Genomic DNA, 15969 nt, shown 5'->3' with positions numbered 1-15969 from the left:
TAAGATGATTTATAACGTCAGAAACATCTATATCGATCGATGGCCTAAGATGATATATAACGTCAGAAACATCTTTATTGATCGATAGCCTTAGATGAGTTAGATGAGTTATAACGTCAGAAACATCTACATCGATCGATGGCCTAACATGATTTATAACGTCAGAAACATCTATATCGATCGATGGCCTAAGATGATTTATAACGTCAGAAACATCTATATCGATCGATGGCCTAAGATGATTTATAACGTCAGAAACATCTATATCGATCGATGGCCTAACATGATTTATAACGTCAGAAACATCTTTATCGATCGATGGCCTAAGATGATTTATAACGTCAGAAACATATATATCGATCGAGGGCCTAACATGATTTATAAAGTCAGAAACATCTTTATCGATCGATGGCCTAAGGTGATTTATCCCATATCGCGTTTACGCAATTTACCTCGTGCTCAATAGGGTTTATCATCTCTAAGCAAAGTAAGAGGTTAATCCTTAAATATTTTTAGTGCTTAAAATGCCATTTCTTGAAAAATTGTGGTTCAATTTTCTTGAAAAGTGACTGAATAAAAAAAAAAACATGTTTATTTTCATTCTTTTAGTTTTGTACATTAATGGAACAAACAATTGACAGTTTCGAAAACGTAGACATTTAAATAGGTAAGTAGGGCTATTTAAATTTGGTTTTTGTGGTTAACTATCGGTATACACAACCGGTTATACACACTGTCTTTACCTGACATATAAAAGTGTATTCGATTATGATCGTTATCGACTTACTTTGTAAGCTGTCGTGTTATGTCACTCAATTCACTTCCTCGTTGCCAAACAGAGTCCTACTTTCTGTTTATTTCTCTCTCGGCGTCATTGTCAGCGACTTATACTGCACAAGGTTGGTGTATTACTATTTTATAATATAAACGATTGTCTTAGATAATAGTATAACTTGTTTTCAGTATAAATTTTCTCTGGTCGCATTTAAACACAATATCTATGCCTGTATGTATATAACTAGTATTTCAACTGATCGTTCCACGAGACAAATATTTCATGAAAGACTTCATTCAGTTATTTTAACAGAATGTGAAAGTTTAAACATCATAAATTATGTTATTTGTTTTGAGTTGTGTAAAAGTCATTTACTATTTCGTTCCACATAAATTCAGTTAAGATAACCTCCCTTTGTCCGTTATCAACATTTCATTTTTCTGAGGTGAAGTCTAAGTTGGAAAGCTGTAGGATCCGATGGTATATACATTTTCCTTTTAATATGTTTGGGGGCTATTGGTATCCACCTAGTTATGCATATTAAATCTTGGGGATGATCCGGATTCAAATGGTCGAGATTTGTATCACAGTTTTTATCAATATTTCTTAGAAAATACCAAAAAATCAATGACTTTTGTAGACCATATACATATGAACTTTGAGTAAACTCCCTTCAGTACTTCCTGAAAAATAACTGCAATGCACTTCAAGAATCAAAGATGATTGCCTGTCGGCCATCCTGTTGACGAATTGGCCACATAATGCAATAAGCATAAATATTTTCCGAGAGGAAGCTATGTATGAAAATTGAGAAAAATCTCTTCGGTACTTTCTGTGAAATAGCTAGAAAAAACACCATTTCAGAAGGTTTTTTTTCTCAAAAATTTAAACTTTCATTGTGAAAGCTATGAAAATATTTTTAATATTAAGGAGGAAAATGTCAAAATACAAATGCTGGCCCATATGTTTATTTTTTTCCAAACTTAAATATGTATATTTCAATAGTTTGGAATAAAAAAGAAGTTCTCAGATTAAATTACAATGTTACAAAAATAATATTGATTTCTCACATTAATGCCAAATGTTTCAATTATAATGAACCCAGTAAACATACAACTAAAACTGCTATCGCAGTCATAATTAGTAGAAAATGGTTGAGATGGTAAAAATTTGGGCCTGTTTAAAGCGAAGACAAACATATTTCCAAAATAAATGCCAAATAGGTAATTTCTTAAAATCCTTGTATAAATAAAATCCACAAACAATAGATTAACTTGTATTCAGCAATTTGATAAAGATGCTGATAATGTTTATTTGAAAACCCAAAAAGAAACATCCTTACAGAATATATTATTAACATTCCTGCCAAACAAATTAGGACTTTAATGAAAGATGATATAGAATTTGCCGTTTGTTTTGAAATTTCATTCTAGACTAGTTAAAATGTACGGATCATGTAATGCTATCCATATAAATAATGTTGATTTTTGACACCGTAAATTTTCTTTGACCTCAATCTCATTGAAATTTACAGTATGACTGAATACACAGAAAGTGAAATACGAGAAATCAAAACCGCTAATTATTGGTATCATTTGATAAGTTTCTTAATTTACTGATAACAGTATAATAGATACATAAATAAATACAAATATATTAATTGTAGCCGCCTATAGTGCCATCAACTTTTCGTGATAACATGGCGACTGGAGGTAAAAGAAAGAATGGTTTCAAACTTTCAAAAACCGTAATGGAACAGAACTGGGGATTATTGAAAGAGATACGAGTCGCAGACATCATTGACAGCATGATAGAGAAATCACTTATTAAAATCCCCGAAAGCTTAAGTATACAACAGGAGCAGATATCGGAACCGATGAAAGCAGAAAAAATTCTTTACAGAGTTTTCCAAGGACCACAAAGTCACAGGGATTCGTTCCTGAAGATACTGGAAACCAAAGGATATAACTACATAGTTAAGATACTCAAAGGTAAGATAACTAGTTGAATGATCTGTTTGTGCTGTAAGTTAATGTGTATAATGTTTGTTACTATCACAGGCAAAAGTGCCACGCATGAAATACATGTGTGAAACGCATGATTTTCATGCGAAAATTTCATGCGTGTTTGATCTGTTAAGAGCACCCGTATATCATGCGTAAAATTCATACGAGAATCATGCGAGAAACGCATGTGCCTCATGCGTAAATTTCAACATATGTAAATCATGTGTAGCCACATATGTGAATCATGCGTATCACATGTGTAGCACCCATGTAAAGTATCGCATGATAATCATATGAGAATGACATGAAATTTCCTTGCGGAAATTATGCGTGTGAAAAAGTCATATGATTTACGCATGTGATTCATGAAAAAATCACATTAAAATTGCCACGCATGATTTACATGCGTGGCATGTTTGCCTGTTTATATATATATGACAAACTCACTTAATAATCAGACCTATTAAACTGCTGTTTTATGGACAACACTGGCGACCTTTGATTTTTATCTGGTTTATTCTTTCACAGGTGAAAAAGCCGATGGTTCAAGTGTAAGTAACTCTGTCTTTACTTTATGACTGAGGTGAAATAGGTCAAATTACATATTTCCCTGTTTCATTGATCAAATCATTTAAATCGAAACAACTGTTCAGTGATTATTTTTGCCTGTACTACCATAATTCATTTTGTCAAAAGAATTATAATTTGTCGATGTAAAATTAAAAACTATGATTTTTGAGTATTGTTATTCTAAAAATGTTGTTGACTTTGGGTATGGAATAATACCCTTCAACCAGCATTGGTATTGTCGGTATACACCATGCGCATATTATTTTGCTGTATTCGGCACTGACGGAAAACAGTTGTATTTTTTCACGTGCGCCGATTCCAACATTCTCCTATTGATTTGTAAGTTGAAAATGTTTGTTGAACATTGTGATACGAATATGTCAATAAATGGTACACTGATAAACATAAAATTCATATTTCACATTTTTGTAATGTTGTAGGATAAAAATAATATATGGTCAGTGTCATAAGATATAAGTTGTATTTTGACTCGGGTCAGAAAGACAAAAGTGGCATTTTGTGTTTCTTAATCCTCGCCTAAAAAACAGCTAATATACTAAAACACTGACCAGGTATTATCTCTAATAAACTCTTATTGATTTGTCAGTATGAAACAGTATGACACACATAACATTAAGCTGTTAAATCAAATACAATTATAAGTATCATATACTGGTGTATGTTGTCTCCTGTTTAGACGATACCTTCTAATGTTTTTTTTTGTGATTCTAAATAGAGAACATCAGGAAAATCTAAGGAAACTTTGGAATCTGAGGCTATTACAAAACAGTTCAGTGAAATGAAAGCTGACCTAAAACAACAGCAACAACAGCAGCATATGGAATTAATGGAACGCACAGAGAACATATTGAAAGCAGTTGAAGAACTGAAACAAAGCGATGAACAGCGGAAAGAGAACGAGAAAAAAATAAAACAACTTGAATCTGAACTGTTAGTCTTACAAGATGAACTAAGAAAAGAACGTCTTAAAAGGGTTCAAAGTCAGGAAAGAATTAAAGAATTAGAAAAAGAAATAAAAACTGTCAATGACAAATTAGACTGGACAAAACAGAAAGTGAGTGATGTTTTATCAACTGGCGACAAGAGCAGTCGAGATATTTCATCTGGTGCCAGTGGCGTTCAAACCTAACAGGTACTTTAGACTTGTTAGAAAAAATGTTCACAACCAACTTAAATCAGGAGATTGAACCCAACATAGCACATGAAACAAATAAAATATGTAAGATATGTCGTGAAAATCAAGAAATCATTAATTATACACAATATATTATATGAACATCGCAACAACAAACAGAAAACATAAATTTCTTTGTATTTGAATATTTGTTTTCAGGAAATTAATAGCTGAGACATGATGAGACATGAATAGGATTGATATCAAACACTAATGTGTATATACAAAGTGTTTATAAACGTATGGGTAAAAAGGGGTTCTCATTACGGTAATGATAGATGCCATTGTCTTCATTGAACACCATGGCATTCGTCTCTTAGTTTTATAAGTTACCAATTTACTGTAGGGTTGGGGGTGGAGGAGATGGGGAGATGGGTAGATGGAAGTTGGATGGCGAGGGGGAAAAGGAAATAAAAGGAATTAATTAAAACACGCATTTTACGTCTCTTCTTTAATCATTATGATAATAAAAATTGGAGTTTTACACTGAGATAGCTTGGGTTTAAGATTCCAGAACTACCTCGCATCTTTTAAAAGTTGTAATATGATTAAGATAATAAAATTAATTTCATTCTTCAGTATGCCAATCACAATCACAATTATGCTCTGTTATGTTCATTTTACTGGCTGTAGATTGATTCATTCTTAGAACAGTCACCAGAAAATCCAGTAGAGTATTTCAGCTATAGACTTCAAAACCAGAACAAGTGATACCTGTAATATCTTTTGTGCGTTCAAATATGTTTTTCCAGGAAATAAAAAACACATGTTTTATGTGAAACATGTTAAATTTTGATTGATGAGGTCGTAATACAATTATATACATATTATCCAAATGCTATATAACCATGTTCCTAATACAAAAGGCATATTCCAATGCAAAGACAAGCATGCATGTTTTAAATGTTCCTCGCTGGTTTAGACTAATGACAGGATAAGGTACAGGTATCACACAATCATACATGTTTTAAACAAAAATACTATTTCGACTGACTGTTGTTAATAATGCTCACAATTTAATGTCCGATACGTGTAAGTAGTACTTTTTTTACATAGTGTTAGTAGTACTTTTTTACATACATACAACCGTTGCGTCCCCTTGTTCGGGTGAGTTCCGGTTGTGAGCGATCAAAATTCATAGCACACGACGACGAGTTGAAATTATATGTTTTTAATCCATTAAAACGGATTTTAAAAGGTGCTGTGCCGTATTTAACCAAACGGTAAATGAACGGTGTTTTGTTTACTTAGTTTAAGTTGTGACAATATGTTTCCTGATTACGTTCGGAATTCAATGTTAATTGGTAATTATACCTGTTTTTGATTTCTTTTTACAGACTGGACCAGACAAGACTAGATATTTAAAGGACCAAATCAATATGAAGGAGAATGAACAGCATGTTTTAAAACATGACGATGTTTAGTATAGACGTTTATAGTACAGTTTGATGGATATTCCTTAATGAACTGACAACAAAACAAACATTATTTGATAACTTTCATTTATTCCATAAACAGTTTGTATTTATTCCTTAATATTACAATTTAATTACTTTACTTTTGATTGATTTTTTGTATTTAAAAATTTATTAAAATTATTTTTTTAAAATATACACATCAAGGTGCCTGTTCAATGGCGTAGGCCATTTGAAGTACGCTTAGATCATCGTGAAGTCTACCAACGACCTGTATTCCGACCGGAAGTCCAGTTTGATCAGAATTCCCAGCATTCAGCGATAGTGCCGGATGTCCAGTGGCATCAAAGGAAGCCAAATTATTTGATATCTCCATGCACGCCTGAAGTCTCTCTAAAATAAGTATTTTTACCATAATATGATTTTTCCCCTTCAAGCAAATGATGGGTTGCCTTATGACACATTCTTATTACTAAGAAGATATCAGTCGAAGACAACATTATAGCATTAATTTTTGAGCAAAACTTAATACAGGTATAAAAACCGTAATCTTTTCACCAAAACACTAATTTAATTAAAACTGTTGTTACATTGTGAAAAGTCAAATCAATGCCAGAATACTGATGACTTATTTGAAAGTTTGACTTTCTACAAAGCGTTTAGATTTATATAGATGTATATATGTATTTATTTATTTCGAAAATCACAGAATTATAGAGAATTCAAATGATTGAAACTACCCTTAGAGTAAATAAAAAGGATATCCTTAGAGTAAATAAAGCTATACCTTTAGCTGTACTTCCCGTGGTGGGTAGATCACCTGCTGTTTTAGACAGTGTGGGCATTACCAGGACATCAACCTCTTTGAGGGCATCATCATATGCCTTTTTCAACACGGGAACGAGGTTCTGTGATCTTGCATAGAATTTGTTCTGGTAATTTCTTCTGATGTATTCCCCGAGTATCCTTCTCATCTTTAAATTGATTGGGAGGTCGTAAGGCCGCAGTGTGGACCCTCTGGCCATGGCTTCCTGTAATGACACTGGGTAGTAACCTTTCCACAGGTAACCGCTCCCTGTAAGTTAATTAAGGTAAATTAATATACCTGTTGTTTCAGTTTTATTTGTTTAGATACATAATCTATGAGAAACATCTACATTTGTATAAATATATCTATGTACTAATTACTTTATATTTAATAACTTTAAAAGAAACACACAGATTTATTATGCGTACTGTATAATTATAATTAGATACGACTTATATCTGACATTGTATGTTTGTTAATATTTTGTAACTGATGTTTAACTGTTAACATGACAAGTCTTGATCTACTAAAAATTTACCTTGTTTGTACCATTCCATTCCACGTGTTTGTTTTATTGCTTTTAATTATTTCAAAAAAGGAAATATCATTTCACTTCAAATATCATGTAAGGTAATATTAGGATATGACGTACCTATTGACTATTGTACGTAATGGTAGTTTGCATTCCCCTTTGATCTGATTGAAACGACCTGTTTCTGGCTTAACGTTAGAGGTAGCAAGGCAGAAACGGTGCCCTATAAAGATGATTTATTCAGACTGGGTATTGTTTGTCCCATCTATGTTAAGGCTCTAGATTAATTATAGACTAACTATCAAATTATTCATAATAAACATTAGATAGCATACCGTATCCAAGCGCTCCACAAGCATGCGATCCCTCAACTGTGATTGGTACAAATATATCTGTACCTGCAGCCATCCGTGGTAGGGAAATAACATAAATACGGAGATACATTAGATGTTACATGAATATCTAAAGCATATATAATGTTTTAGTGAATATAGATAAATCAATCTAAATAATCTAATTGCTTACTTTCCAGGTGGGAACATTTAGATTATTTCATGGTTTAATTTTAATCTTTTTTTTTCTTTTTCTTTTTTTCCCGTGCCCTATAGAGCAACTACTAAATTTACATCATATCTACGTCATGAACATATTTCTGTATACGTACACAGTTTATAATACTTTGACTGATATAAAACAGATAAAAAACAGATCATGTTATCATTATTTTCAATTTGATATTTTAGATGTATTTTAGAAATATCTATTATAGATGATATATACCATTGGGTACAAAAGTAGATTAAATGTACTCAAATCTACTTACCTACACAGTGGAGTGGTATAGAGATATCTTTCAGTATAACTCCAGCATCAGATAGTTTTGACAATTTATCCCTCACACATTTACTGACGTGTTCGTCCACTCCCTGGAAACCCTCACTGAGTACACCCACCGTCCGGCCCGACACGCTCTTATTAAACTGAACAGAATTTTAAATAATACTGGTACAGATAAGAAAGTCCACGCATAAAATAAAGATTTTTTTCTCTCTTTTCAGCACTATCAACTTTTGAAATGTGCGTCTTTACCAGAAATGCTGAAATACCGTTATAGATAGTGATCAGTGTAACAACATCCTTTAATGAGACATACAATGTATATCGGTGAATAAAAGCATCCTGGTACAAACGATTTTTTTTTCATTTTCTTTTATGTGATTTTGTGTGAATCTATGTTACCAATAAAAGAGCCTCGGTAGATGTATTTCACTATTTGTAATTTTCATGAAACAAATCTATTTTAAGAAGATCTTAATCCCGAAGGGTTTTTTTGCATATATATTGTGAAGATGAAATTTCTTCTTATCAAAGATATGCCATATGTATTTTCGGAGAACTCGCTGATAGTCCATTGCCTTGTCTGAGATTAACAATGATTGTTTACCAGGGTAAAAAATAAACCGAATTGTCATTGAAGTGACTTTTTCCAGCCTTACCAGCTTAGAGTATGGTGGTATGGAGTCGATAGGTCGCTGTCGTGGATCTTTGTCATCATCGAAACCTGCCAGGGCCTTATGATTAAGGTAAGCAAGAGTAGGATTACGCCAATTAGCATATCACAAGACAATGCAAATGGTTGAATTTACTTTCATGCAGAAAAAGAAAAGAAAGGTATACATTAAAACTCAAAACAAGGACACCGATTGAAATTATTTAGCGTTCCTAACTCTAACTATTAATCCAATTGCCATATAACGTTTTGTTAGTCATAATTTGAAATACGGCCTTGTCTGTATTTTATTATTAGAGCTACGTCCAATCGAGAAACTTAACTCCCTTTGAAATAAGTTTCTTCAAAATTACCCTGGTTTCATGTTTTTGTTTTGTTTTTTATTTTAACTATCTCTTCCTCTTAAAGACATACTGATAGCTATAACGATTTCTAATTATCCCTCCGAACCTCTAACAGTAAGGCACAGTCCTCCACAGTCCTCGTCATTGGCCCGAGGTGGTCAATCGTTACTGCCCCTCCCATAGCTCCAGTGTAGGGGATCAGGCCGTACGTGGGCTTCATCCCCACGATACCACAGTAGCTGGCCGGAGTGCGAATGGATCCTCCCTGGTCAGCACCTATGGCCATATCAACTAACCCTCGTGCAACCTCGATAAATAAAAAGATTTACAAGAATGACTTTGATCCATTGATGAACGTTTCCCTCAGATTATCATATCGATTTACACGAATGGCATTGATTCATTGATTTATATTTCCCCGAGATTATCACATCGATTTACACGAATAACATTAATTTATTGATTAATATTTCCCCGAGATTATCACATCGATTTACACGAATGACATTGATTGATTGATGAATCTTTCTCTGAGATTATCATATCGATTACATAACTTAATAAAGGAGTACAGGGTATTGTTTTACACGAATGAAAATTGATTCGTTGATGAATGTTTCTCTGAGATTATCATATCGATTACATAACTCAATAAAGGAGTACAGGGTATTGTTTTACAAGAATGAAAATTGATTCGTTGATGAATCTTTCTCTGAGATTATCATATCGAATACATATCTCAATAAAGGAGTACAGGATATTGTTTTACACGAATGAAAATTGATTCGTTGATGAATCTTTCTCTGAGATTATCATATCGATTACATAACTCAATAAAGGAGTACAGGATATTGTTTTACACGAATGAAAATTGATTCGTTGATGAAGAACTATGCAGTAAAATCAGTAACGTGCGGACGTCATTGCATCAGTCTTGGGATAAGCCATGCAGTATTCATGATGAGTTCGTCATACATATTCGTTCATATTCGTTTATATTTCCATATATTAAAATATAAAGGGGGTGAGATAACACTCATTCATGTTTCGATTCCATGGGCCCCGTATCACACATTTACATTAACCACAAGTTTCATTTATCAATAAGGAAAACGCCTCCATGTAAATATTTTCTCCAAACAATTTTGGATTCAAGAGGTGCATAGGTATTTGATTGCAACGTGAATATTTCTCTGACTATTGTAATTTGACAGTTAAGCATGGTGATTATAATAACGACATCTCAGTGTAATAATGATGACATGGTATTTTACCAGGGAAACACAGCCAGAACTTGAGCCCCCGGCATCTTTGGTGGAGTCCCTTGGGTTGACAATGGGACCAGTGGACGAGGACCAGGACCCCCCGCTGAGACACATATCGTCACAGGCTGCTTTCCCAACAATCCGTCCACCTATAACACCAACAGGTATTCATCAAATCTACCTGAAATATTTAATGGTAAGATATCGTTGTTTTATTATACATGTACCTACCTTTATTGATAAACGTTAATGATAATATGATCTTTAAAAAATCGTATAACCAGTTATTTTGGTGGTGTTGAAATTATCGTGATTTTGGGAAATGCTGTTATAGTCACGACAATTTGGTATAAGAAAAAATAAAAAATAGATAAATTTATTATCTTTTTCTACAAAAAAACCAAAACAATTAATACCCCAGAAATTGTATACATCTGAAGACTGCCAAGTGCTGGGGCCTTGGGGTCAGCCTTCAAAAATATAAGCAAATGTCTCCACAAAGGAGGGCTCTCATACATACATGTAATATAATGACCCATTACATTCATCCCATAAACATAGACATTTATCACTCAAATTTTCATAGTCTATTTATATTTAACAGTTAGAAAACAATTGAAATTTAACAACTGTAACAGAATAACAAATCAGCATATACATGTAGTCTATGTAAAATATGTAGTTTATCATCATATATACAGTAGGTATATATTTGTAGAAGATAGATTTATTAATTCTGTTTGAAATATTGAAATGTTTGTTTGATATCATCCCATGTTAAAAGAAATTCCTGTATCTTGTTTTGTTTTTTGGCAACTGTTATATGTATTTTGTGCATTTTAATAGGTATGTATTCAATGCGGTTATGCTTAAGTTTGTCTTCTTTATTAACATCAAAAATACATAGTATTATGAGTACAGTACAAGAAAGTTGATTGGAATAAAGTTTTCTTTTATTTCTACATCTGCAAAGCCTAATAATAAGCTCTTTATGTCTAAATTCGAAGTTGTATGCTATGTATCAAAAACCCACTGTGTACTATTATCCCATTTTGGATATGTTTAATTTTTTCTCTCTTCATTACAAAGGTTGCAAGTGTCATTTGGTAGTTTATTTATCATTTTAAGTAAATTTAATATTATTGAGAAAATGTTGATCCACCAAGATAACCGTCTATACAGTATACTAAAATCTATTATTTTAGCACTGCTAGACTAACCAACTGTCTCTATTTCCTTATGGTATCGTTTTATCAATATGTCATAGAAAACGCAATGGTATTGGAAAATATTCTACCAGCATCAAGTACTCTGGTTACAACTGTGGCGTCGAATTCGGGAGTGTAGCCTTCCAGTAGCTTTGTGCCGTGCATCATGGGAACACCAGCCACTGCGATCGAATCCTTAACAGCCACCGTCTTACCCGCCAGTAGGCCGGTGTCCGCTCCTTTAATGTCACATCGCCAGTACCTAAAAGGGTAGGTTGACAAATTCTTTGTTAGGTCATCAATATTGAATATGCGGATTGACTAAAAGATGGACAGGGTATGTTAAAAAACCAGATCATACTGCTGGTGTGTTGTCATTATCAGTACTTAGAACGAAACAAGCCTGCTAAACCCAGACTTTGGAACACTCCAAACATATGGACGGTAGTTAAGCGCATAAGATTCATAATTCAAGATTTGCGAAGGACAGAGTTGGTATAAGTATCAATACTGGTTATCGAAAGAACAATTATTATAGGTTTCAGTCTTAAAATATGATTTTTATCCCAAATTTCCTAACAGTGGCAAGACAATGGATAATTCCAACTGGATTAAGGATATGTTTCCTTATGAACACCTGGTTCCTCGTGACAAGGGGAGAGTGATATACCCACCAGGCATTATCGTGTTTCTCGCGGTGTCCAGGAACGCGTGGGTATTTGACTGGAAGCTGTGGATCAGGCAGTTCATATACCGTCTGGTAGGACTTCAACACTCCTTTGTAATGCTCTATAAACAAAAAGCAGCATAAAAATAACTTATTTTTATACGAAAGTAGTTACAATGTATCAATATCTTTCTAATATTATATTTTCCTTCATTAAAATAGTGTTCTTACTAGCATAACTGCTAACAATTACTTACTAACATTAATTGTTTTAATAACATATCAAAACAATTAATCTTTTATGTACCTATGTACAATATACAACAAAATTGTGTATTGAGGCCTTTATATTAACAATAACTGGTACAAATCGACTATAAATAGATATGCTTTATTTTGAATACAAAAAGTTGATGATAAAAAGCATTAACTACCGTCAGCTTATTTTCGCGGCGACTGAATTTGGTGCTTTTATAGCTTACGACCTTTTTTTAGCTTACGACATTTTCTGTACTTGAAGTTATTCGCGGAGATTTATTATCGCGATCTGGACCTCTTTACTTCTTTACCTGTATTTGAAGCATGCTCGCAGAGATTTGGTTTCGTGATCTGGACTTCTTTACTTCTCTACCTGTATTTGAAGCATGTTCGCGGCGATTTGTTTTCGCGATCTGGACTCTACTTCTCTACCTGCATTTCATGCTTGTTTTGGGAGATTTATTCTTGCGACACGGACCTCTTTACTTATTTGCCTGTATTTGAAGCATGTTCACAGGAATTTGTTTTCGTGATCTGAACTTCTTTACTTTTCTACCTGAATTTGAAGAATGCTCGCGGAGATTTATTCTCGCGATTTCTTATGTCCTGCGAACTACGCGATAGTTCACCACCCGGGGATATGATTTACAGTATTAACCATAGAAAATCTCTTCCTCATCAGTCGTACACTTAATATACCATAGAAAATCTCTTCCTCATCATTCGTACACTTAATATACAGTATTAACCATAGAAAATCTCTTCCTCATCAGTCGTACACTTAATATACAGTATTTACCATAGAAAATCTCTTCCTCATCAGTCGTACACTTAATATACAGTATTGAAGCGAATGATTGTAATGTAAGATATTTTGATTAGAGTTATTCCCCTTGATTTCCGGAAGTTTATAATGATTCTTTAATTGATTAATGACTAATTAATGTGCAGGTCTGGAATATTGTAAATAGTTTCTAATTTTACAGTTACACGTAGGAAAGATATATTAGCAAATTAAAAGTTGATTACAGTTGAAATTAATAAGTATTTAATTATTGAAATTCTGTATACCAGGAATAATTTACTGATTCTAAGTTAAGTAGTTCAGAATGATTGTCAATGGAGAGCACGATGTAAGAGGCGAATCTCTGCTTCGGCAAGGTTCTGTCAGTGACCAAGCTGAATAAGTATGGGCCCAGCTGAGAAAGTTGGGGTTCCACTGTTGCTACCACTATGGGGTATACGTTACAGGGTACTGCAGTACAGGGTGACGTACTGACGAGTACAGGGTAACGGGGTGTCAGTTCGATACCAGGTGTTCAGTAACACAGGGCGGCGTGTTGCTTGAACAATGAGACAAGGTTTGCCAAAGCACTCGGTGCCGCGGTAAAAGGGTGACTCGGTATTGTAGTCACAGGTGTCTCGGTATTGGTGTCGTGATAATGTGTACTTTGTACACGAGGAACTGACTGTCATAGTGAAGCAGCCTCTTTACTTAGACCTGTGGTATTGAAGATACAGGGTGCTCAAGGTGATTCAGTTGTAGTATTTACCAGGTGTAAATGAATCGGATCATGGTTGTTAACATGTGATTATGAGTCAAGAAGACTAGCCATTTATTTGTATATATTGTTGGCAGTATTTAGTTTGTTGTGTTTAACAGTGCCTGGGTCCAAGATAGAACTTGGTAACGGACCGTACTACAGTTGTAGTTGCAGTACAGAGTAGCAACAGGCATAGTCGGTCACGCGACCGTTACAGAAATTGGTGGCAGCGTTGTGGGATCCAGTCACTGTTATTAATATATACTTGCGTAGTGTTAGGTTTGATAGTTTGCAGTGTTCTAGTTTCATTTTAGTTTTATTGTGTCTATTGGTTCATTCAGTATTTCATGATGTCTGATATTAATTTGACAGATGAGATTGCAGAGTTAGATGCTAGGTTAGAGGCATTGAGGGAAAACAGCATTAGGTTTATGTCGCAATCAACTCCAGTGTCTAGTAAACAGGGAAAAGGTAGCAGTCCTCAGGATTCTGGATTCACTAGTACACGGTCTTCTGTAAAGGGTGATGGATAACAACATGTGAGCAGTACTAGGGACCGGCGGCCATCTGTGAGGTTTGATGATGACCCTGTTATCACAGGTGGTCATGATGAGGTTAGACTAGAGTCACAGAGGACAAGACGCGATGACAGCGAGAGAAGATATACCAGTATACCTGACACCTTACCGGATATATACAGTGTCAGCGACAATGTTACTACGCGAATGAAGAAAGCTAGAGATCTAGACCGCAGGATGGATTTACAAGATGAGGCTGTCTGTGTGAAGCAGAGACCCTTGACTAACTACACGAAGCCTGTGACATATGAAGAGACAGTATCCTGGCTGGAATCACAGATGTATGATTTGTAATAGTTAATAGGCAATGCGGGACGCATTGAATCGGAGGCATGGGTAATGAAGCGAATGATTGTAATGTAAGATATTTTGATTAGAGTTATTCCCCTTGATTTCCGGAAGTTTATAATGATTCTTTAATTGATTAATGACTAATCAATGTGCAGGTCTGGAATATTGTAAATAGTTTCTAATTTTACAGTTACACGTAGGAAAGATATATTAGCAAATTAAAAGTTGATTACAGTTGAAATTAATAAGTATTTAATTATTGAAATTCTGTATACCAGGAATAATTTACTGATTCTAAGTTAAGTAGTTCAGAATGATTGTCAATGGAGAGCACGATGTAAGAGCCGAATCTCTGCTTCGGCAAGGTTCTGTCAGTGACCAAGCTGAATAAGTATGGGCCCAGCTGAGAAAGTCGGGGTTCCACTGTTGCTACCACTATGGGGTATACGTTACAGGGTACTGCAGTACAGGGTGACGTACTGACGAGTACAGGGTAACGGGGTGTCAGTTCGATACCAGGTGTTCAGTAACACAGGGCGGCGTGTTGCTTGAACAATGAGACAAGGTTTGCCAAAGCACTCGGTGCCGCGGTAAAAGGGTGACTCGGTATTGTAGTCACAGGTGTCTCGGTATTGGTGTCGTGATAATGTGTACTTTGTACACGAGGAACTGACTGTCATAGTGAAGCAGCCTCTTTACTTAGACCTGTGGTATTGAAGATACAGGGTGCTCAAGGTGATTCAGTTGTAGTATTTACCAGGTGTAAATGAATCGGATCATGGTTGTTAACATGTGATTATGAGTCAAGAAGACTAGCCATTTATTTGTATATATTGTTGGCAGTATTTAGTTTGTTGTGTTTAACAGTGCCTGGGTCCAAGATAGAACTTGGTAACGGACCGTACTACAGTTGTAGTTGCAGCACAGAGTAGCAACAGGCATAGTCGGTCACGCGACCGTTACAGAAATTGGTGGCAGCGTTGTGGGATCCAGTCACTGTTAT

At 34.6% G+C, this 15969-nt stretch overlaps 3 protein-coding genes across 3 annotated transcripts in view; 2 read left to right on the top strand and 1 right to left on the bottom strand.

Moving 5' to 3' along the window:
• The first annotated feature begins 757 nt into the window (after window positions 1-757).
• On the top strand, window positions 758-4990 carry LOC138335887 (uncharacterized). The gene is made up of 4 exons (XM_069285067.1): window positions 758-899; window positions 2442-2766; window positions 3310-3332; window positions 4088-4990. The coding sequence occupies exons 2-4, from the start codon at window positions 2475-2477 to the stop codon at window positions 4499-4501; spliced, it is 729 nt and encodes a 242-aa protein (XP_069141168.1). The 5' UTR covers window positions 758-899; window positions 2442-2474; the 3' UTR covers window positions 4502-4990.
• A 69-nt stretch (window positions 4991-5059) lies between these two features.
• LOC138335885 (amidase-like) overlaps window positions 5060-15969 on the bottom strand; it is a 17226-nt gene continuing 6316 nt past the window's right edge. Inside the window, exons 3-11 of the mRNA XM_069285063.1 lie at window positions 12303-12417; window positions 11718-11890; window positions 10430-10569; window positions 9262-9462; window positions 8798-8872; window positions 8125-8281; window positions 7637-7699; window positions 6749-7036; window positions 5060-6354 (exon numbers count right to left, since the gene is read on the bottom strand). Of these exons, the coding sequence (XP_069141164.1) occupies window positions 6164-6354; window positions 6749-7036; window positions 7637-7699; window positions 8125-8281; window positions 8798-8872; window positions 9262-9462; window positions 10430-10569; window positions 11718-11890; window positions 12303-12417 (1403 nt within the window). The 3' untranslated portion in view covers window positions 5060-6163. The remainder of the gene's footprint in view (window positions 6355-6748; window positions 7037-7636; window positions 7700-8124; window positions 8282-8797; window positions 8873-9261; window positions 9463-10429; window positions 10570-11717; window positions 11891-12302; window positions 12418-15969) is intronic.
• The window catches only part of LOC138335886 (prostaglandin reductase 1-like), a 23875-nt gene continuing 19667 nt past the window's right edge, over window positions 11762-15969 (top strand). Inside the window, exons 1-2 of the mRNA XM_069285064.1 lie at window positions 11762-11898; window positions 12211-12388. The gene's annotated coding sequence lies outside the window, so the exon portion shown is untranslated. The remainder of the gene's footprint in view (window positions 11899-12210; window positions 12389-15969) is intronic.

Source organism: Argopecten irradians, chromosome 12 (genome assembly GCF_041381155.1).
Source record: "Argopecten irradians isolate NY chromosome 12, Ai_NY, whole genome shotgun sequence".
Lineage (NCBI taxonomy): Eukaryota > Metazoa > Mollusca > Bivalvia > Pectinida > Pectinidae > Argopecten > Argopecten irradians.
The sequence above is the reverse complement of the archived record's forward strand: the minus strand, read 5'-3'. Positions and strand labels throughout refer to the sequence as shown.

What these genes read in the sequence shown, in the direction of transcription:
- LOC138335887 (XM_069285067.1), top strand. Translation starts at nt 2,475, where the DNA reads ATGGCGACTGGAGGTAAAAGAAAGAATGGTTTCAAACTTTCAAAAACC. An exon ending in CATAGTTAAGATACTCAAAG is followed by an intron (nt 2,767 to 3,309) that starts GTAAGATAACTA and finishes ATTCTTTCACAG; the next exon opens with GTGAAAAAGCCGATGGTTCA. An exon ending in AAAAAGCCGATGGTTCAAGT is followed by an intron (nt 3,333 to 4,087) that starts GTAAGTAACTCT and finishes GATTCTAAATAG; the next exon opens with AGAACATCAGGAAAATCTAA.